At 32.3% G+C, this 23196-nt stretch overlaps 1 protein-coding gene across 8 annotated transcripts in view; it reads left to right on the plus strand.

The window, feature by feature from the left end:
* The window catches only part of LOC118190438 (uncharacterized), a 165026-nt gene that overhangs the window by 68800 nt on the left and 73030 nt on the right, over nt 1-23196 (plus strand). For all 8 annotated transcript variants that reach the window (XM_085822611.1, XM_085822613.1, XM_085822610.1 and 5 more), the window contains one exon: nt 17977-18103. In XM_085822611.1, the coding sequence (XP_085678737.1) occupies nt 17977-18103 (127 nt within the window). The remainder of the gene's footprint in view (nt 1-17976; nt 18104-23196) is intronic.

The raw sequence follows: 23196 nt of genomic DNA on the forward strand, positions 1-23196 counted from the left end.
TTGTGACATTTTTGGTTTAGTATGTTCAAACCCAGTTTTTAAAAATTTCTGTTGAAAATTAGAATGAAAAACACTTCAGGTTCTTGCTTTTCCTTTATTTAGTTATTTATTCTCCAAATACTGGCCGTTGTTGATTCGGATTGTGTAATATCACGTGCGGAAGAATTAAGCCGCATGTATTGTACAACAACGTTTGCAAAATTTTGCAAAGATTATTAGTTTTGATATTCAATCTGGGATATGTTTATGAACACTTAAGAGAGTTTGCTGACTAGAATATTTTTCAGTTTTGTTGGGCTGTTTTTATATATTTATAAATATATTTTTACAATGTTTATATTTATGGTGATAACTGAGCTGCAGATCATAATTATTTTTCCCCTTTTTTAATCATGAGTAACACTTGTTTTCCACTCAATGTTAAATTTAGACCTTCATGATATTTTGTAATCTAAATATTGTGATGTTATGTGAAAGATAAAGAAATATTCTTAAAAATTATATTTAATGCACATATCAAAATGTCAAGTGCATTATTTAGCCAAAAAGTCTAAAAAAAGGGGAGGCTATCATCTACCCCCTTTTTTTCTAGTTATTTTTGACTATCCATAATTTTCAGATATCCAGCAATTGGCTATTCTCGAGCAGACCGATTAGTTAAGCTTTTACCGTATAAAGGATGATTGTATCAAGCAATTTCCTGTTTTCTGATTTCAGAAATGTTCCTCTTATTACTTATTTTAAGTTAAATTACTTTGCGATATCTATTAAAGGAAAATTATCATATAATGAAAATTTGGAAAATGTTCAGAATTTTGATTTAAGTTAAATTACCATAATTTCTGGAAGAAACGCTGCGGCATTTACGTGTTTAAAACTTAAATTTTCAGCGGGTGCTGCGTTTCTAACCATGCAGCATTTAGGTGCACTAAAAATAAAATATTTCCTATGATGGTCATTGTACATAGTTTTTATGGCCTTGTCATTGTGCATAGACTGGTGCTGTTCCCACACAAAAGACCACTCAATTGCTTTTTGCGAATGTTATTTTGTTTACATTCTTTCCCTTGAACGGACTTACATGCCTTATTCACCCTAAACGAGATCTCAGAACTTCCTTTCAAATCAACATTCTCATCAGTTTGAATAGTCTCTCTCCTCTGCCATTTGATGAATCTTTCAGGACCCATCCTCTCCCCACCCCTGCCTTTTCTGCATGGAGGTAGGAAAGGAAGGAGGGGCCAAACGGCGCTAGAAGTGAAGCACTGCTTTGAAGCTTGGGTCACCAGATGGGGTGTTCTTTGTTTACATTCAGAAGCTCGCTTGACATGGTTCTGATAGTATTTCGACAGACGACAGTTCCATACAAATCGAAAAAGGGACACTTTCACATGAAAGAAACATTCATAGTGTGATGGATAGCAGCAATTTGTATAGTTTAGTGACTTTTACGCAAAAGTCACATCTTGGTTATTTTTCGATAACTAACAACAGCGATTTTGATTATGAATTTGTTTTATAAAATTCTAAGCTGTTGAACTACAAAAATATAGATTTTAAGATAAATGTTATGCTTTAAAGAATGAAAAATACCTTACGGTACATTTAAAATTGTATACGTCTTTAGATACCCTTGGTAGAGTATTCGCTACTTTTATTTTATTTTCCAAATGCCAAAAATGTTAAAAAAAAAAAAAAAAAAAAAAAATTTCACATCTATATATTATTGTAACAAGTACCTTTTAAAAATTTTTAGAGGAGAGGCTTTACTGCTGCTCATTTTAAACTCATCGTTTTAATTTTATATATCTTATTTGTAATTAGGCACATAGGTCAGATTAAGTTTTTATTAAATAGAGTAACACATGCAAGGGCTATCTGCCTAAAGAGAGAGATGCCATCGTGGAGGAATTTTGAAGAAAAACTGACGTTTGAGTGGGTATTAAAAATAATACTTACAATTTTGATTCAAATTATATTCATATATATTTTTTATGTAAAACTTTTGGGTGTATGCTAAATTAGTGTAAATTACTTTACACAAAAACTATAGTGAATGCACAGAAATTAAAGATTTGCACATGCCAGAAATAAAAAATAGGAAATATGTATGGGTATTTATGCATGTGCTTGCAAAAAGCATGTATCCGCCTTTGACAAAATACTTAAATATTGATTAAATTATTTATAAATGTATTTGAAATGAAGAATTTATTCACTTATAAACAACTGTGAAAGTACTGTGAAGAAATCTAATTATTAAATGTATCTAATTTATAAATGATTATAAATGTTATCTAAATATATAATAACCTTAATATTGAATTGTAAACATAAATTGAAATCCTGTTGACAAATATGTTATAAAACTATTTAAGCAAGAATTGTTCGTATTGGAAAGCAATCTGTTAAAAGGTATTGTAAAGCAAATGCTATGAGATGCGCACTTAAGAACGTAATAAAGAGTTTTGGAATATATATTGTTGAAATGAAGGGTAAAAAAAATTTTGATAAGTATAATTAAAAGAATTATTCCCCTTACATTTTATAATAACTCAGTTACAAGTTTAAAAAAAAAAAAAAAAAAAAAAAAAAAAAAAAGCTTATTTTATTCCTTTTCAGAAATGTTCAGAGAACGTCAAGTACTATTTAAAGTATTTCGCTAATTCCTAATAATTCTCTAATTTAAAATGAACTGAATAGAACATTAATTATAAATTGACTTACATTTTTCAATTTAAAAGATGTCTCAGAAGCCAAAAAATCATGTCATATTTAAGAAAGTATTTTAGGAAGAAGCTCTATAAATAGAAAAGAAATAATGCATAATTTTAATATTAATAATACAATAAACTTTGATCTTAATTTTTGTACCTTAACCGAATAAAACCGAATTACCTTAATTTTTTTTTCTAATGTAATTAACGAAAACTTGTGAAAATATTTCATTCAAATTAAACCATTCTGAGAAAACTGTCCTGTGAAAAGTATAGCATTTAATTCCATTCAGAATGAAATGTTGTTTAAAAATATGTTGTTTTCATATACTTAGGACTCATATACTTAGGAGTATTGTAGAAAAAGAAAATACATACATTTATATGTATATTTACGACGTAATTACAAAGTATTTACATCCGAACGCGTCAAATCCCATTGAACTCAATGGTAAAAGACCCAATGTTTTGGTCACCACGTAGGGATCGCCGGTGCTTCAGAGCAAGGTACGGGAGAAACTTGCTTAGGGCTACTCCATCTTACTTCCTACTTCCATGCTTTTCTGCAATTTTTTTCAGAGGCAGACACGACTCCACCTGCCTCGCAATAACAAACTCTGACGTATTTCCTCTTCAGCATGAATCGATTTTTCTTGGCATTCTGCCAGATACAGACATCAAGTTCAACAAACGTCAGTTTGGGTACAAGTACTTGTTGGATAGTTTTTAAGTAAGAAGGGAGCAGAAAATTTTTGAAAATGTCACCTAAACGGCACAGAAGCTATACTGCTGGTTTTAAGCTTAATGTAATTTCACATGCTGAACAAATTGGAAATCAAGCAGCAGCTCAAGAGTTTGAAGTGGACGAGAGATGTATTCGACGTTGGAGAATTGAGAAAGAACTTCTTAAAAGTATGCCACAACAGAAACGAGCCAAAAGAAGTGGTACTGTAAGGTGGCTGAATCTAGAGGACGACCTTGCAAACTGGATAAAGGAGCGATGAGGAAAGGGAATGGCAATTTCGACTGTAAAAACTCACTTACAAGCAAAATTTAAAGCAAAACGAATGAACATAAATGATTTCAAAGGAGGTGTAGCAGATTTATAAAAATAAAAAATATTTCTGTGCGTATTAGAACAACAGTCAGGCATCAATTACCAATAAACTGGCAGGATAAAAAGGCATCTTTTCTAAAATATGTAAATATGTGACAGATATCATTGACAAAAAAAAAAAAATTCTTCAGTCACAAATAATAAATATAAATGAAACGCCGTTAGCTTTCGACTCTCCTGCAAACAGAACTGTTGATGAAACTGGTGCAAAAACTGTATCTGTGCTTACGACGGGGCATGAAAGAACGTCATTTACATGTGTGTTAGCTTGTGCCACAAACGGTGACAAGCTAAAGCCAATGATCATTTTTAAACGAAAGACTATTCTGAAGGGAGATTTTCCCAATGACATAATTATTTGTGCAAATGAGAACGGCTGGATGTGCGAAACAATCATGCATGAGTGGCTACAAAAAGTTTGGCAGTGTCGTATGGGATCTTTTTTCTAACCAAAAGGGTTATTGATAATGGATTCCATGCATGCTCATTTACTTGAGTCAGTGAAAACCAAATGTCAAAAATTGTCTACGACCAAAGCAATAATTCCTGGTTGTTTGACAAAAATCTTACAACCGTTAGATTTGTCAGGTAATAAATCCTTCAAAGCTGAAGTCCGAAAGCGGTGGGAGTGTTGGATGAGTGAAGGATTACATACATATACCAAAAGCGGTAAAATGCATAGAGCATCTTATGAAGAAGTTGCAAAGTGGGTAGGAAGTGCGTGGAAATCGGTAAAAACATCATCAATAATAGCAGGGAGGATGAATGTGACGATCAGGATTTACAAAATCTTTTTAATTCAGATAGTGAAGAATCAGATTTTGATGGCTTCATATGATGTATAGTTTGCTGTAATTCCTTTTGTAAGTAAAATTTAAAATTTCCTTTTGTCATCCAAATTTAATATTTTGTTGTTGCAACATTTTTTATAATATAGTCTGAGTATTACAATATGGACTTCTTCAGTGGGTACATATAAGTATATACGTAAAGGTAAATATATTTTCCGCATTTCTTACCTTTAATTTATTTTTGATTTATGGTTTCATTTCATGCATTTTTCTTAACTGGTATGTCATATATCAGGACTTAGGTTGAGATTTTGCATCTATACGGCCCATGACGATGTCACGCGCAATTTAATCTATTGCGGCGTTTACGCTGATGCAGTGTTTCTGTGTAATTTAAATTTTTTTCCCACCATTTTTCTTGAGTGCGGCGTTTGCGCTGATGCGGCCTTTCTTCCAGAAATTACAGTATTTAAATATCAATTAGAATGGAAAAATAAATAAATATACAATAAATTCCATTCATTTCTAGATGCCAAGCATAAAAAATTTCTGAAAGAGAAAAATACAGTTATTGGTGGAATAAGAAGCTTTTTCCTCAAATCAAATCCTGCTAGTGTTGCATCTTTTAGTTCTCCAAGTGTTATTTGAACTTCGCAAAATTCAGATACTTTAGGTGATGCTGTAGGAACTTCAAAAGATGTTTTGGATGCTGAAATTTTGTGGTGTTTGAAAGTGGTGACAAGTCATTACTTTTATAGATCTAGTAGTGCCATGGGCAAACTTTCTTCAAGTATTTCCCAGACAGTGTTATAGCAAGGCGCTTTTCTTGTAGAGAGAGAAAACTTGTTTATCTCTGCCATTTTGATTAACACTTTATTTTCATAGTCATATGTATGATGAATTTAAGAAGCTATTCCACTTTACCTAGTTATTTGACAAGACTATGAATAAAACAAATTTAAAAAATCAGTTAGATTTGCATATCGGATATTGGTAGTCTGATCAAAATAAAGTTGTAACTTGATTTGTGACATCTATTTTTATTGAACATGACACAGCTGCTAATATTATTGAAAGTTGTCAAATTTCAATTGAAAAACTAGATATAAAAAAGCTGCTACAAATAAGTATAGATGGGCCAGTCATAAATTGGAAGTTTTATGAAACCCTCCAACGTGAGTTGAAAAAGAAATGTAGCATTGAATGAATCTCTATTGGTAGTTGCAGCTTTCATATTTTGAACAATGCTTTCCTTAAAGGAGCATCTACTACGAGCTGTGATATACCTTCTATTTTAAGAGCACTGTACCACCTATTCAAAGATTCTCCAGCACATCGAAAAGATTTTTTAACAGCGAGTGTGCATAAGACTTTGTCATTGAAATTTTGTTACTATAGGTGGCTAGAGAATATACCAGTATGTTTGTGTGCTTTTGAAATTTTGGGAGAATAGGAAAGGTTATGTCAAGCTAATTGGGAATGGAAAATATGCAAAAATAGCTTGCAAATCATATGAAATAATAAGAGATGCAATTAAAGACAAATTAATGTCTGTAAAATTCCTTTTTTTTTTTTCATTTGTGTGGCTGAATTGGTCAAACCCTTTTTGGAACTGTACCAAAGTGATGAACCACTTGTTCCCTTTTTTTTTTTTTTTTTTTTTTTTTTTTTTTTTTGCTTTTGATTTATTAAATTAGTAAAGCAACTGTTGCAGCATTTCAAAATTATGAAAGAAGAGTATATGCTAAAAATCAGTTCATCTCTGAAATATTTGTGTAATTTTGATTTTTTTGAGAAAGGTATTGTTATTGAAATAAACAAAATTATTTTAGGATTTAGGGCTGATAAGCTCTTGCAAGAAATCAGTTACTTACTATACAAGAAATCACTATAAAAGAAACCATGGATAAAAATTACCTTTTTCTTAAATGTGACTCACAAACTTTTATTTTACAGCTACTTAAAAAGCTGATGGAGAAATGTCAATTTAATGATTCATTAATTTGGAATGCTCTTTTTGTGAATCCAAAGTATCTGGCGCAAATGTAGTTAAGAAAATGGAAAGTATATTGAAGCATTTTTGTCAAAAAGGTCACATTGCTGAAGAAAAATGCGATAACAGTCTTTTGGAATATCCCGATTTCAACAAAAATGTTGTCCAGTCATACCATACAAAGTTAAAAACCTATGATGTGAAAAAATGAGATTAGATACTTTTTTTTTGGCACAAATTCATTAATGAAAAATAATTCAAATTATGGAAAACATTTAAAATGATCTTTATTCTTTCCCATGGGCAAGCCTCTGTTGAATGAGGATTTAGTATCAATAAAAATACAGAAACAGAAAATCTGAGGGGAAATTTATACATTGCCCTAGCTCATAGTTTGTGATTATGTGAAACATGCTGGTGGGATACACAATGTATTAGTTACAAAAGAATTAAGTGTGGCAGCTTCATCAGCTTATTTAAAGTATTGGTTATATTTGGAAGAGAAAGAAAACCAAATTATTCAAGATAAAAAAAAATAAAATAAAAATCAACAGATGAACTGATTTCTTTTAGAAGAAAGGAAAGAAAACTCTGTGGGAAAGAGAAGTTAAAGTGCTTGAAAATAAAGCAAATGAACTTGATGAAAAGGCCGAAGTTACAAAATTTAATCTTTTATATAAATCTAATGAAATGTTAAAAATTATTTGTGAAAAGCAAACTCTGTTAAGAGAACTTGATTTAAAAATTAATGAAAAGACACAAAAAAAAATAAAGGTAGTTTTATTCAATATTAAGCATAAATATTTTGTCCTTGTTTCTTTTTTATGCTGTAAAATATTTTGTATGAATATAATAAATACGGTTTATTATTATTTATTTTCTCTATTTTTAACTGACATTTCATCATTAAATCTTGTAATATAGTTTTTTCTTTCATTGTAAACTAGTTCTGTAAACTGAAATTAAAAAATAATTGTAATTGTTTTCCATGGTTGAGTAATGCTAATTCTCTTTTAATAAATACTTAATTTCTCATAGTTTAAATTACAAATCAAGTCTCATTTTTGTTTTATGATTATGCAGTTGTGTACATATGTAATTAAACAGGTGCTTATTTTTTTCTTAAAATGTGCTTGAAAAGTGCTTATAGGTGCCTATTTTTTAACTAAAATATAGCTATTAATCCTGTATTAGTGCCAATTATGGTATGATAAGGTCGCATAGAGGTTCTTTGCCTAGGATGAATTAATTTCAAATGCAATGGTACCTCTTTCAGACCACAAGAGAAATCCTGTTAGAACAAGGTGACTTTGTTAATGATTTCGTTTGCAGCCTCAAAGGTCACTCCAAGGGACAAAGAGATAAAAGATATATTTTCATCAGGGTCAAAAATTGAACACCTTTGTTATGTAAGTGAAAGAATCTCCCCCCTCCAGGAGTTCAGTGCAGGTAATGACACCATGAGTTAGTAAGGTTTGGAGCAGCAAGAAAGAAAGGTAGCTTTTTCCTGAGATCAGCCACCTTTTTCCTGCTGGAGCAATGGGCATATTGGCCCACCAGAACTATTACTCCTCATGTATAATGTTAATAGCGATAGCACATTTTCCTGTTTACAAATATCTGAAATTACCGGACTGAATATATCAAAGTACCACATTGTCATGAACTACAAATGTTAATGTTTTTATCTTCATAAAATTCATGTTATTGTTGGAACTTGCATTAGAAGTTCATTTGAACCCTGTATCACAACCGGGGTTTTGTGTAGTGCTTCCGGCCATTACACAACAGCAGTAAAATTATTATTGGTGGCAGCATTTAGGGATTATTCCAGAAAGTCAATTTTAGGAACAAAGTTCTTGCTTGTGGACTTCATCTAACATCGTGTGTTGCTTTCTGTACATCTCATTGTGTGAGTGTTCCAGATCGTCAAATAGAAGTTCCAGAAAAGGCAGTATTGTAAAGAACTTTATGTGAATAGTCAAGAGTCTTTCTTCTCTGCACAAGAATCTGCACCATCTAATTTTGCGTTCAAAAAGAGTTCATGTCATGAAGCTTCTTCAGAAATTGACTGTGTGTCCACCAAAGGAAGTGAAATCTAGTGCTGCAAAGTAGTGAAATTCTCCTAGAAGAGTTACGTGTATCCAAGTTAATGCCAGGAGAGTCATCGAAGGCATCTTCAAATTGGTGAATATCATTTTTGTGATTTCGGAGAAGTTATGCCAGTTACAGACTTACCAACTCTCCCGATTTAGGCGGGAGACTCCCGATTTTCGACCGCTCTCCCGCCAACCCGATTTACAATATATTTCTCCCGACTTTTTCTTATTCTTAAAATTACTCACGATTTTTATGGAACTTGGCTTAATACTTTGTTATATGAACAAAAAAGTGATTTTGGACGTCCGAAGCAAATGAATTTCGTCTAGACTATATCTAAAACAAAACCTTGCGAATTAGATAACTTCTGTATTGTGAGTGAGAGCATATACGTATCCAAAAACGTCCTTCTCCAGTTCTCCAATGGGCATCGTGCTCCACTGCATGTCATCTGGCATATATTAGCCAATGAGGACAAAACAAGCTGTTATTTGGATGTTCTTTAGTTATTTCGGTCATTTTGTCCTGAGTTGTGTGAGTACACGTGCCTTTGGGAAATAGTTTTAGAAATTATCATCTTTTATTATGTCTGCGAGAAAGGTGAAATACTCGTGTACGTTTCAAAAATCGTACACAGTTGACTTTCCTTCCATTATTTCCTCAAGAAAATGTAACAAATTTGCGACGTGTTCCGCCTGTCGTTACGATTTTTCGATTTCGCATGGTGGAAGGGCGGATGTTCTCAAACATGTGCTTACACAAAAACACAAGGGCAACATGAGTTTTTAAAAAAAAATTTTAAAAAAATAAAAAAAAATTTTTTCTTCGGAAACAAAGGACCAAAAAGTTATTAATGCAGAATGTCTGTTCTCTGCCGTTTTACTGGAGCACAACCTGACACTGAATGCATCGGATCACGCTGCAGCTTTATTTAGAAAAATGTTTACCGATAATGAAATCGCTAAGAAATACTTAAGTGCAAGAACCAAAAGAGGTGCAATTGTTAAAGAAATGGATTTGAAAAATAAATCTTCAGTTATTGATTGCATTAAAACAGCTCCGTTCTGCCTCTCAACGGATGGAAGCAATAATACCGATTCAAAACTGTATCCAATTGTTGTTTCTTTTTTTAATCCAGAGTCTTCAGAAATTGAGTGCAGTTTACTTTCTGTCTTCACTTTAGAAGGACATTTGACAGGCTTTAATATAGCACAGCTAATTATTAAAACTTTAAAAGAAAATGCAGTTCCTCTGGATAATTGCTTAGCACTTGGTGCCGATAATGCACCAGTATTGGTAGGCTTGAAGACTGGTGTTGCAAGCATCTTCAGAAAAGAAAATTCAGATTTGCAGATTATGAGGTGCACCTGTCACCTCTTAAATTTAGCAGCTGAAAAAGGAAGCTTCTTTACCAATAAATGTGGATGAACACATTGTTGATATTTATTAATATCTTGAAAGGAGTTCTAAAAAGGAGGAAAAATTGAAACAGGTCCAACAGCTGCATAACAGCAGTTTAGAATTAGAAAACTTGGATGAAGTTATAAAATCAGTTAGGATTGACACCCAGTGGAGTTTAATTGGAAAACTGAAAGATGCTGATGGAATTTTAAAATATAGTGAACTGTCTAGAATTATGTTAGCCATCTTGACAGTTCCCCATAGTAATGCAGAGTGTGAGAGGATTTTCAGTGTTGTTGCGAAAACGAGGACTAAATTTAGATCTAATATTAGTGATGACACATTAGAAAACTTTTATTAGTGAAAGCAGGCCTACGTGGCAATTGCTATGAACAAAATTATTAAGTTTCTTTCTTAAAGAAAGCAAAATCTGCCACTGTTTATACCATTTGTACGAAAACTGATTAAAAGTTTTTTTTTTTTTTTTTTTTTTTTTTTTTTTTTTTTTTTTTTTTTTTGGTTTGCTTAAACGATGCAAGTAATAAAAATGTTTTTTATGTGTAAGGTATTTTTGTGTTGCTTGCATTTAAGAATTAGTTACTATTTAAAGTTAATTCATTATTAAAAACTATATTTTCCTCATTTAAAAAGTCTTTATAACATTGTGAAAAATCTCCTGATTTCTTAAAAACATCTCCTGATTTTTGAGTGTCATAGGTTGGCAAGTATGCAGTTATTCGAGACTAGGTTGATGTTGGATATAGCTCTGTCATGGGGGATTAAAAGTTTTCTTGTTGTTAAACTTTTGCTAATTGAAATTTTAACTGTTTATTCTATTATTCTAGTTATAGTTCATATTGCTTAAGTATTGTAATGGTATGCTTTAGTTTTAAATCAGTCCAGAGTTGTTGGACAAAAGTTTTATGGTTGAGATAGTGCAGGAAAACGTTTCATGTTAATCAGAATTAGCATTTCTGATTTCTGTTTGTATGTATAAACATTTAGAGATCATTAAGTGTTTTAAGGCAATTAGTGTTTAGAATTATTAGGGAATTACTCAGTTTAGGAGAAATAGACCTGTTTTATTGTTTTTTATTTTGGGGTAGATTATTTTTTGAACTATTTTTTTCCATTATGGGTGAGTTTATGAGGAAATTCACTAAAGCTCTGCTATTGGAATTAGCATAGTAGTTTGATACAAATGTGTCTCAGGCAAATAAAGTAAGAGAAATTAGGCAGGCTATTCTTAATGCCAAGAACTATGATGAGGAAGCAGCGAAAGACTATGCAGCGAGAATTTGGGCTTCAGTCGAGCAGAAAAAAGCAGAAGCGTAGCAGGAAAGTTTAGAAAAAAATGGTGGAACAAGAGAGAACAGGAAAAGGAACAAGAGCGAGCTTTCTAAATGGAGAAATTAAGATTGATGAATGTGGTCGAGATTAATAGCTTAGATTCCACGGTTTCGACAGTTGAACAACCTAGAGAAAAAATTAGAAGATCAAGTACCATGTTTTGAACCGAGTAATATAGACATTTCATTATTCTTTATGCTATTTGAGAAACAGGCTCAAAAAGAGAACATTAATGGGATTAATTGGGCCACTCTAATAATTCTTTGTTACCTTATGATGTAGATCAGTTAACAGTAAAAGAACTACTGGATAAAGGGGAATGTAAATTTTGCTGGACAGAATGTAAATGTTTACCTTTGGTGGAATTCACCATTGAAGATGATTTTGCTGTGGTCACCACAAAGGCAGCGGTTACTCCGGTGGAGTTATATAAAGAGTACTATTTGTTAGGAAATTAAACTGCACAGTTGTTAGAGGAAATTAGAGAATGACCGGGACTTGAATGTTGTGGAAACTCGTAGTCAGGCGCATGCACGCAGGAGTTTAGAGAGAGCAGGCGTGGAAGACTTAGATTCCAGATCAGAAGATGAGGAAAAGCTAGAATGTAAAAGTGTTTTGAATAATGAGATTTGGGAAGTTAACAAGCAATATGGAGGTCTCCATTGAAATTCCAGTTATCAGTTCAGAAGAAAGGTCTATCCTTACGGATATTTTGCCAGCAGAATTCGCAGAAGCACAGAAAACATGCGCTAGTTTAGCAGCACTCTGGAAGAAAGGGGAAAACGAAAGGGAGAAAGAGTCTAGAATTGTAAAGGAGAGGCTAGTCAGAGTGGCAGATTCTAAGAAAGAGGAAGATAAGCTTCAGCTCTGTGTGCATCTTGTTTTTACAAAAGGGATCTTGAAGTTATGCCATGAGGAAATCTCTGGTCATTTAGGGGTAACAAAAATGAAAGATTGAGTTTTGACACATTAATTTCTGTGATAATTGTTACCAGTAAGTTGAAGAATTTTTGAGGGCATACAATATTTATCAGCATGTTAGGTCACAATAGATATAAAAAGAAAGCTCCAATGAAGATTGTGCCCGTTATATCAGAAGTGTATAGCAGATTAAATATTGACTCAGTGCAGTAGGACCTCTGATTCCTAGTTCATGTGAAAATAAATACTTATTTTCGTCAATTTGGGTTGCTTTCAAATATCCAAATGCCATTTCTAAACAGAATTTAAGTCCTAAGTGTGTAATTGAAGCTTTGATATAAATCTTTTCTAGATCTGGTTGTCTTAAGGAGATTCAGTGTGATTTGGATAGATCGTTTACTAGTGAACTTACATCTGAGTTTTTTTAATAAGTTCGGGATTAAGGTGTATCATTCTTCGGTGTGTCATCCTCAAAGCAGTTCTGTTGACAAATTGCATTCCACCTTGAAAAGGGTATTAAGGCTTTGTGTTTGGAAAGCGGAAAAGACTAGGAAGAGTGTTCACCCTCAGAACTATCAGCCATGAGAGCACAGGTTTTATTTAGTCCCTGCGAGTTAGTACATACGAAAAATTTAAAAATGCCCAGAATGATCGTGTAAAAAAATTGGCTAGAGGAAGAAAGTTCAGACCCCACTGTGGTTGAGTATGTTTTAGCTTTGGTAAACAGATTAAAGAAGTGTCAGGAGCTGATGGTAGAGAGAATGAAAGAATGTCAGAGTAAAAGGAAACTCTGGTATGATCACAACACTATAGGTTTAAGGTCAGAGACATTGTGCTTGTTTTAGCCACGTGAGCCTCACAAAATAGCGGTAAACTGGATAGGGCCAGGGAAAGTAACTAGTGTGATTTCCAAAACTAACTATATCATAGAGATTCTGGGTAAGCATAGCAGTGATACCATTTATCATGTCAATTTGATTGAACTTTATCATCAGCACCCTGAGTTTGTGAATCTGTTGAAAGAAGAGGTAGTGGAGGATATTGAGAAAGAAGTTGGTATTCTTTCTTCTTTGGCTGGTCCAACGAAGATGGATTTGAGGAAAGAGGTAACTGATGTAAATAATTTTTGTAGTATTTTAGCATTGCACTTTTTTTAATTCAAAGTTGTTTGCCTCATTTGTTTCTTTTTAAAAATAGTTAGAATCAAAGGTTTTTATCTTAAGTATTGGCATTTTGTAAAATTTGTGGAAGGCTCAGTCTTGAAGTGCGAATTAGGAATTCTTGGTCTCCAGAACTGAGAAATATATGCTTTGTGTGAGGCAGACAATTGCAGTAGTTAAATCTTTTTGTTGTATTTTTGCTTTTATGTTATCTGTCTCAAGGTGATGTTATCTAGAAATAAGTGCAGGATAAAGTAACTGGCTTCTCTATTATCTCTTAAATGGTTACCACTTTTGTTCTGGAAGTTGTGAAAAGTACCGAGAATTTTTCCTTCCATAGTCTAGGAAAATTCTTTTACGAGGGAAGGAGTCATGATAAAGTCACACAGAGGTTCTTTGCCTTGGATGAATAATTTCCGAATGCAGTGGTACCTCTTTCAGACCACAGGAGAAATCCTGTTGCAACAAGGTGCCTTTGTTAATGATTCCAGTTGCAGCCTCGAAAGTCACTCAGGAGGGACAAAAGGATAAAAGAAGTATTTTTATCATGGTCAGAAATTGTACACTTTTGTTATGTACGAGGGAAAGAATGCCCTCTCCCCCCCCCCAGGAGTTCAGTGCGGTTAACAACACAGTGAGTTAGTAAGGTTTGGAGCAGTGAGAAAGAAATTTGGCTTTTTCCTGAGATGAGCCAGTACTTTCTTCCTGGAGCAGTGGGCATATTGGCTCGCTAGAACTATCACTCAATAGCGATAGCGCATTTTCTTGTTTACAAATATCTGAAATTACGGGACTGAATTTTGCAAATGCTAATGTTTTTATCTTATTAAAATTCCTGTTATTGTTGGAACTTGCGTTAGAAGTTCATTTGAACCCTCTATCAAAACCAAGGTTTTGTGTAGCAGTTTCGGCCACTACATCAAAATGAGTAATCACAATACATAACATCTGCACTTTTGTTTGCTATAGCCTAACTAATTTTTGATAAGCTCTATTTTGTTTTTATAAACAAGAATATAAATTAACTGTTACAGTTATTTTTTCCTTGTGTTTTGAAAAAATGAGTTCAAAAGTTGTAGAATCACATTTGTAATTGCCCTTAGGCTAATTTAGAGCTCAAGAAAATTAACATCCATTTAATGTGAAACAGAACAGCTGGATATTGCCATTAAAACAGTAATATATTGACACAATCACCTGTTAGAAGTTTGCACTTGTAGCATTCTAAACAGAATTCTAATATTCTAAACTTTTGGTAAAATCAGAGGGCCTAACAAAATAATAGAAATCAACAGAAACAGAAAATGAATAACGTCGAATAGCCTGAAATGTCGAATACTCCCTCAGCATAGGCTGTTTTATTGATTGTGCAGAAAGTGTACCAAATGTATTATTGTAAAAGTTGCAGCTAGAAGTGTGGTTCAGAAGTCTGTGAACGAAGAGTGCAACTTTACTGGGATCTTCACCAACAACTTCAATTGTAGCCAATTTTTATGGTTGATACAAGTAAAATTTATTCATTGGCTTAGTCCAAAAACAGCTACTGTGTGTGTTTTTATGTGTACACTGAGAATCTTTAACAGTTTTAGTTTGGCGATTGGCGTTTATATTGAGTTCAGTGTTATTTATAAATGATTTGACCGCAAAAAGGATAATATAAGTTAAATAAAGGAAAAATTTATTTTGAGTTTTTTTAAATTCAAATACACATTAATCAGTTTCTTAACTTATAGATCTGATTCAAAGTTTTCCAGAAATTTTCTTTGCTTGAGGCAAGTCCAAATGGATGTCATCATCTTCCATTTAATCATTAATATTACCAGCATTTGCCTCACAGTTGATATCTTTTCCATCCATAGTGTTGCTCAACAAAAATGATAATTTTTAGTTTAGACTATCAAAGTATGTAGATGCCCTCCTTTTTAATTTGGGCATCTTTCTATAGCAAAAAGAAGTATTGTATTTTATTTGTAAAAGTGAAAATGCAACTGAAGTTAGAAGGCTTGAAGAGAAAGCAATAGCATCAAAAGTGTGCTTTTTGTCTATAGTGCTGTCACTCCTATTTATTTTAATGGAAGCTGAAGATGAATTGACATTTATCTTCAATCATCTGATAAGTCAGATAATACATTTTTCTCACTTTTGATGACATATATATAAACGGATTTATTGGGAGATTTTAAATTCATCTTATTCTTAGATTTTCTGTTTAACTAAATTTTTGCCGGAAAAATCTTATACATGGATTGCCTTATTTTTATAAATCTATGGTCTCCTGATATAATTATTAAGGATGAGAGGTAATTCATGGAGAACTAGATGTAATTGTTACAGACTAGACATTTTTTTTTTGACTGATAAAATGTTTTTGATAGAGGTGTAGCTAAATTGGTACAAAATGCATTGGCATCTTTTACATTTTTATCCAAGGAAAGAAAATGTAGCTGCAGACAGTAGCTGACAGAGAGGTGAAAGAAGAAATGTGACATGTCCAAGATAAAAACCCAAATCAGAGTAATTAAGTCACAGTTTTAGCTTCATTTCGATTTGTGGTTTGTGTTTCAATTAATAAAATACAAAATTATTATTGGTTGAAAATTCATGTAAATGTCTGCATTATTAGCATGATATTAAGGTCATATTAGAAAGATTTATTTTGCAGTGATGCAATTAAGAGCAGTTTATTATAAGCAGTTACTGTGTTTAAGATGCAAAAGGAAATAACTAAATTAAAAGGAAGTGTTTGGGAGTAAATTAAAGTTAGTACAGTCAAAAGTCTCTAATCCGGACGTCCATAATCCAGAATGATCTATAATCCGGACCTCAAAGCTACAAACTTTGTGCGCATGCATAAATGCATTAATGCGTTTACGCATGCGCATAAATATGTTTACACATGCGCATTTAATGTATAACGGACGGTATAAGCTAAGCTAAAATTATCTAATTATCTATTTCAGTTAATGTTGCAGATTGCATTGTTCCTTAGCATTCTAATTGAATCCGGCTTATTATTTTTTGCAGACTGTTAGAGCAATTTTATAAAAGTAAGCTTGAACTTTCGATTATGTCAAAAAGAATTTCCGATTCTGGAGCTGCCAAAGAATCTACAAAGCAAAAGCATGTTGAGTTGAGTTACAAGTTGGCGTAGTTAGATTTCATCACAGTAATTCCTGCTTCCTAACCTAGTTTTCTATAACAAAGGCCATGGATCAACAGGTTATTTTAAATTTCAAGAAGCTTTACCCTGAAGCACTTTTTAAAAGTTTTTTAATGTAATCTTAGGCACAGAATTTACACTTGGAGGCATTTGAAAACATTCTTTTAATATTCTTCACTGTTACAAAGTGACATAGACAAAACCTTGCAGCAAGTCATTTACAGGACCTTGAATTCGGCATGGAGGAAATTGTGGCCAAGTTTTGTCCCAGGCAGAGACTTTGACTGCCCTAACAATGAGAAAGCTTTTGCCATCGATGATTCCTTTAAGAAAAAAAATTGGAAATTTGGGCTTGGAAGTTAACAGTGAAGACACAGAACAACTGCAAAAGTGAACTCAGCATGGAAAAGTGGAAAAAATTTCTGAGACAGCAATAAGAGATGATTGATGTGGAAGAGTGAAGGGTTGATTGATATTCCTAGTTATTTGATCTACAACATTTTTACAAAATCGGTTGAAGTTTCTATGAACATTATCAATATTAAGAGCTAAATATACTAAAACATTTTTCTCCATAGTAAGCAACAACATAAATATTTGCAATGATAATGTCACATTTTGTTTTAGGAACATTTAAAACACAGACAGAAATAAATTGCATTGGATAAATTTTTAATGGGACTAAATCCGATCGATTCTCAAATGGAGGACATTGATGTAAGGAAAAAGATCTAAGAAACAAAAACAATTCTAAAGACAGTAACTACCTTACATGTTTGGAAATATCCTTTTCATGTCCTTACATGAAAAGGTCTTCCTTTCAAACAGTAATGTTTTGCATCTTCACTTCTTCGGTATGCTGACAAATCGTCTTCATAGAGATAAGATTAAATGTTTCCTATTTTTTTTTATATCATAGTAAGCTAAGTTTTCCTGTTTTTTTATATGTTTAGTATTGTGTTAATATTGTATATGTGTTAATATTATATATGTATTAAATTTAGTGAATTCCATTAGTTTTCTGTTGCAAGCATATGCACAAAATACTCTTCTATGCCATTATTAGCAGTCTGAGAACAAATTAATCAATTTTACATTAATTCCTATGGAAAATATTGTTCTGGTTTACAAACATTTCAGGTGATGAATTATGTTCAGGAGAAAATTAAATTCATGAAACAAGGTTTAATTGCATTTCATTATTATTGTTATCAATATTATTATTATTTAATCTTACATGTATACTAATTGAGGCTTATTTTTTAGTGGGCTTTTAATTCAGAGATGGAAGCCTTTGAGGCAAGGAAACTGTCTTGATGTTGATTTGGTATTGCTTGGCCATAATGTTGAAGTAAAGAACAAAATGTCTTCAGGAGTAATTTGTAAAGACACTGTATGTATATATTTTTAATTTGACTAAGTAGTTTCAATAATTGATCAAATTTTATCTTTCTTTGACAATGATTCTAATTATAAAGGCTCAAGACGAACAATTCAATTTGTATTTTAAAAATTACTCAATACTTTTCAAAGGACAAAAAATACAACATTGTTGCTCTCCTAAATGACAAATTATTGAATTTAAATATTAAAGAAGCTGTCACATTTCCATGTGTGTGTAGTTCTTGGCAAAGAATTAAGGTACTTATTTTTAATTGTTAGTTGACAATTAAAGGTTTCTTCTAAATATTTTAATCTAATGATTCTTGATACAGACTGAGTGCCTTTGTTGTCTGTGAATTTCTAAACAGTTTGAATCAATAATCAGGGGTCCAGAAGTGATTTTTCAGATGACATTCTAAGGGGGGGGGGTAATAATAAAAAATAAACAAATAAATAAATACATAAAAAAAAATAAATAAAATAAGAGCAAAACAAAAATCTGAAAGGTTTTGGATTGTAACGATTGCCCAGAAAAATTTGTTAAGGCTTTATACGCTTTCGCTAAGTAAGCAGTCTACCAGTCTGCTTTTGCATTCACTTCTGTTACTTTTTTTTTGTCTTTTTAACTTTATTACTAAACATCATTTCTACTTAATGCCACATGCAGTTCAACAACAAAATTGCAAAAATTTGAAAAACAGCATAGCAGTGCAGTCAAAAGTCTTTAATCCGGACTCGTCGGGACTTCGGAGATTCCGGATTATAGATCATCAGTTTAAATCTGGTAAGATGGCATGCAGAAATTATAAAATTAAAAATATGAAACTGTAATTTATGAAATAAAGAGCAATTATGATCTAAATAGTATCAAAATTTACAAAAAAAAAAAAAAAAGCTTAACATTTATTTGTTTACTTTATTAAACATTTCTTTCAACGCGTGCATGCGTAAAGCATACATTACGCATAGTCGAAATTAGAAAATTGCAACCAGAAAACTATTTGATGTGTATTTGTGATATTTATAATGACGAGGAATTTGATTTAAATCATCAAAGACGGAGTACATCGAGATGAAATATTACACTTAGTAAGGAATTATAAGTCGAATAAAATAAAAACATCTGCCATGAAGATAAGGATAGTGCTGACAGATCAACTTCCAGTTCATTGCGCACTGCGACGTCTCCCCCCTCCCGCAGAGCAGCATGAAATTGATAAACAGATTTCGGAATGGTTAGAGAAACAAAGGATATGCCTTTATCCATTTTGTGCAGCAATTCCACTTTTTGTTTGATGGACATCAAAACATGCTTTCACTTTGTAGATCCTTTGGTAGCTCCAGAATGGGAAATTCTTTCTGACATAATCGAAAGTTCAAGCTTACCTTTACAAAATTGCTCTAACAGTCTGCAAAAAATAATAAGTCGGATTCAATTAGAAGGTTAAGGAACAATGCAATCTGCAACATTAACTGAAATAGATAATTAGATAATTTTAGCTTAGCTTATACTGTCCGTTATACATTAAATGCGCCTGCGTAAACATATTTATGCGCATTAATGCCATGCGTAAACGCATTAATGCGTTTACGCATGGCAGAAAATTTGTAGCTTTGTGGTCCGGATTATAGATCATTCTGGATTATGGACGTCCGGATTAAAGACTTTTGACTGTATATGTTTAGAATTCCCGATGCAATGTTATATATATATTACGATGCAGAGTTGATAGTGTTAAGGGTGTCCGCCGATAACATCGCAGAGAAAACACTGCTAGACGAAAACGTCGTGCTATAAAACATTGTAGGGAGAAGCATCGCAGTTTCAAAATATCGTCGTAAGAAATAAAGCGGTTAAAAAACTTTGCAGTTTAAAAATATCGTGGTCAAAAATAAAGTATCTACAAATCATCCCATGACGATAACATCGCAGACATGCTTTTTTCAGGCTTTAATAATTGTAAATGGATATTCCCATAATGATTTGTGAACGCAAGATGGAAGAAAGGATAGTTTTTACTTTCATATTATTTATTAACTAATAAATTTTTGCTGTTAAAGTAAGAAGGAATTTTAAGCATAGAAAAATAATGCAACTTATAGCACTTCACAGTATTTTAAACTTACATAGTTAACTAACAAAGGTCATTAATAGATTATTTTTTATAAAGTTTTTACTGGTAATTTTTCATGAAAAGTATAATCTTAAAAAAGATTAGAAAAAGGAAGGTAAGTAACTGCATGACCTTATCTATAAAAAAATTGCTAACTTAATTATGAGATTATTTTCTTCACTTTTTTTAATCCAATACTCTTATAGTCAAAATTATTTCTTGTTTTGTATCAGTTTATTCTTAAAGTGTTATTAAAATTTCCAATCACAGCTTGCAGTCAGTTACTTGAATGTCGATTTATTAGTTATGACGAAAGTCAGATATATAATATTTCAATATGGTTTGAATTTATTAGATTATGCCAAAGCACACTATGGCTATCTGCTTAAGGGGTAGGATTCCTTTATGGAGTATATTCTCAGGAACTGGTTTATATGCACATTATACTTTAGGAAAATCAAATCACAAAAAGCTTCACGCAGCTTTTTTTTAGTCCAAAGGGGCTTTGTCCCTGACAGACTATTGTTTTCGTTTTGCAATTTTGCGTTGAATCAGTATAAATGACCGTTTCACTTTTCAAACTGTTGCCACCATAGTGTTCTGCATTATACTTGAAGAAATTAAATAATGAAAAATCTGCATAAATGTATGTATATTTCTCGAATTGTGATATAACAACAGTACATAGAGGCATCGAATTATAAATGATGTAGTCCTCCTACGAATATCGGCATGTGGAAGACCAAATTTGAAATTTGGAATTTTTTTATTATTGATTTCATATTTTGTAAAACTTTAATGAATATTTGATTAACAAACTCAAGGATTTCAAAGCGAGCAATGGCAATACTACGGGGGGGGACACCTTTTTATTTTACCTTTTTTTAATGTGTATCGGATCATTTTAAAATTATTTTGCGACATTGCTATTGAACTGAATTTTATGGGCTAAGTGCAAAGAACATCTCTTCATATGATATTTAATAAATAAAGGTAACACACAAAACATTAAAAAAGGCGCCCATTTGGACATAATTAAAAATCTGAAACCTGCAGATTTATTTATTTATTATTTTTATTTATTTATTTTGTTTTTTATTCCTTAGAAATAATGTGTACTTGCAGTGAACCTTCTTGTTGACTATCTCCCTAAGACGAACAGTGTTTTTGAGAACAATAAACATAGGTTTTAATTATTACGCATGTTCACCACATCCACACAAGATTAAAAAGATATGATTTTGAGTAGTCACTTTTAACTGGATTGCTTACTTTACTTTTAGGTTTAGGCTGCCTAGATGGTATAGTGGTTTGGGGAGCCAGGTTGTAATATCAAAGGTCCCAGGTTTGAATCTCGGAAGAGGCATAGTTGTAACTGTCTGTCTCTTCATATGAGGCAAAGGTGCCCACCTATTTGGTGCTTCCATAATAAAGTGACTATCACTTCTGGCCTTAGTAGTGTTAGGCCTTAGTAGTGGCCAAGCCGAAATCGGCTGAGGGCCTGCCATTGGTAAAAAAAAAAACTTTTTAGACATTTCTTATTGAGCATTTAAAAGTATTTTGTTTAATTTTTTATACACATTTTACTCGAAAATTTTGTAATTACTTATTGAACTTACAGCAAGGATGTCAAACTCGCGGCCCACAACAAATATTTTTGCGGCCCGGCCAATATATTGGCAAATAATAATATATAATAATAAAATAACATATCGACGAAGAAAAAAATGAAATGTTTACTGCTAAGTAATTAACGATAATTTATTCAGTGTTGTTAGATTACTCATAGCGAGCTGACACACACACTACTTAAATTACAAATGCGTGTGAGTAGCTTGCATTCAGCTACCTTCGGCTTTTGGGGGACACGTGCACTCAGAACTTGTACGCATCCCCCGATAGCCGAATGTGGCCGAACTCATGGTCTCAGTTTTCCAATCATAGTTTTGTACGATATATTGGTGCATGCATGTGCATGCACTTTGCTTTATTATTAATTATTACTTAATTCATATTGTTACAGATTTCATAGTTATTTATTTATTTAGTTTTTTTTTATTTAGAATTGTAATTAGATTTGCTTCATGTCCCTTAGCAACTCAGAGCATTTTTGAAAAGACAGCTGTGTTGGAAGGTTAAAAATAGAACAGCACGTGCATTTAATACCTAATAAATAAATATCTCGTAATTGCTGTTGCCATCCACAAAAATCCAGATATTTATAGATGTTTCCTGTATATTTGAGAAATTAATTATAAAGCTTATAAAAGCCGAGAACAAACAACTCATCTCGGTAGTAGCTGTAGTTTTAGCGAACTGTTTGTTTACTTAATGCTGTGATTGATTTGTAGCGATTTCGCTGTGAGATAGAATTAGTTTCTCTGTTTTGAATTGATTTTTGCTAAACGTTTGACATTTTGTGATATTGTTAGAATATTTTTGAAGAAATATTTCAGCATTTTGATTTATCTCTTGTGGAAAGAATAAATTTTTGTTAACTTTTTAACGTTAACCGTGTTTATTCCAGCACTTTGTATTCAGTATGTCTATATCAAAACCAAGTGGTAGTAAAATTAAACAAAAAATCTCTGACAAACCTAGAATATTCCAAGTAAAATGGGAATTAAAATATTTTTGCTGTGAAATAAAAGATAAAATAATCTGCTTGATATGTAATAATACTATTAATGTACCAAAGTTATATAATATTAAACGTCATTGCGAACAACACAAATCGAAATATAACAATTACGAAGGATTAATGAGAGAAGAAAAGTTGAAAGAGCTCAACTTAGGAGTGAAAAAGCAACAGTCTATGTTTAGTAAAGTATTGCAAGAAATTGAAGCGGCGGTACATGCAAGCTATGTCTTGTCCGAGTTGATAGCTAAACATTCGAAGCCTTTTACTGACGGTAATTTCATCAAGGAATGCCTAATGAAAGCTGGAGAAATTGTTTGTCCTGGAAATGTGAAGGCTTTTCAATCAATT

The sequence above is a fragment of the Stegodyphus dumicola genome, chromosome 8 (genome assembly GCF_044657685.1).
Source record: "Stegodyphus dumicola isolate Sdum_Otavi_A_Nest chromosome 8, ASM4465768v1".
Classification (NCBI taxonomy): Eukaryota; Metazoa; Arthropoda; class Arachnida; order Araneae; family Eresidae; genus Stegodyphus; species Stegodyphus dumicola.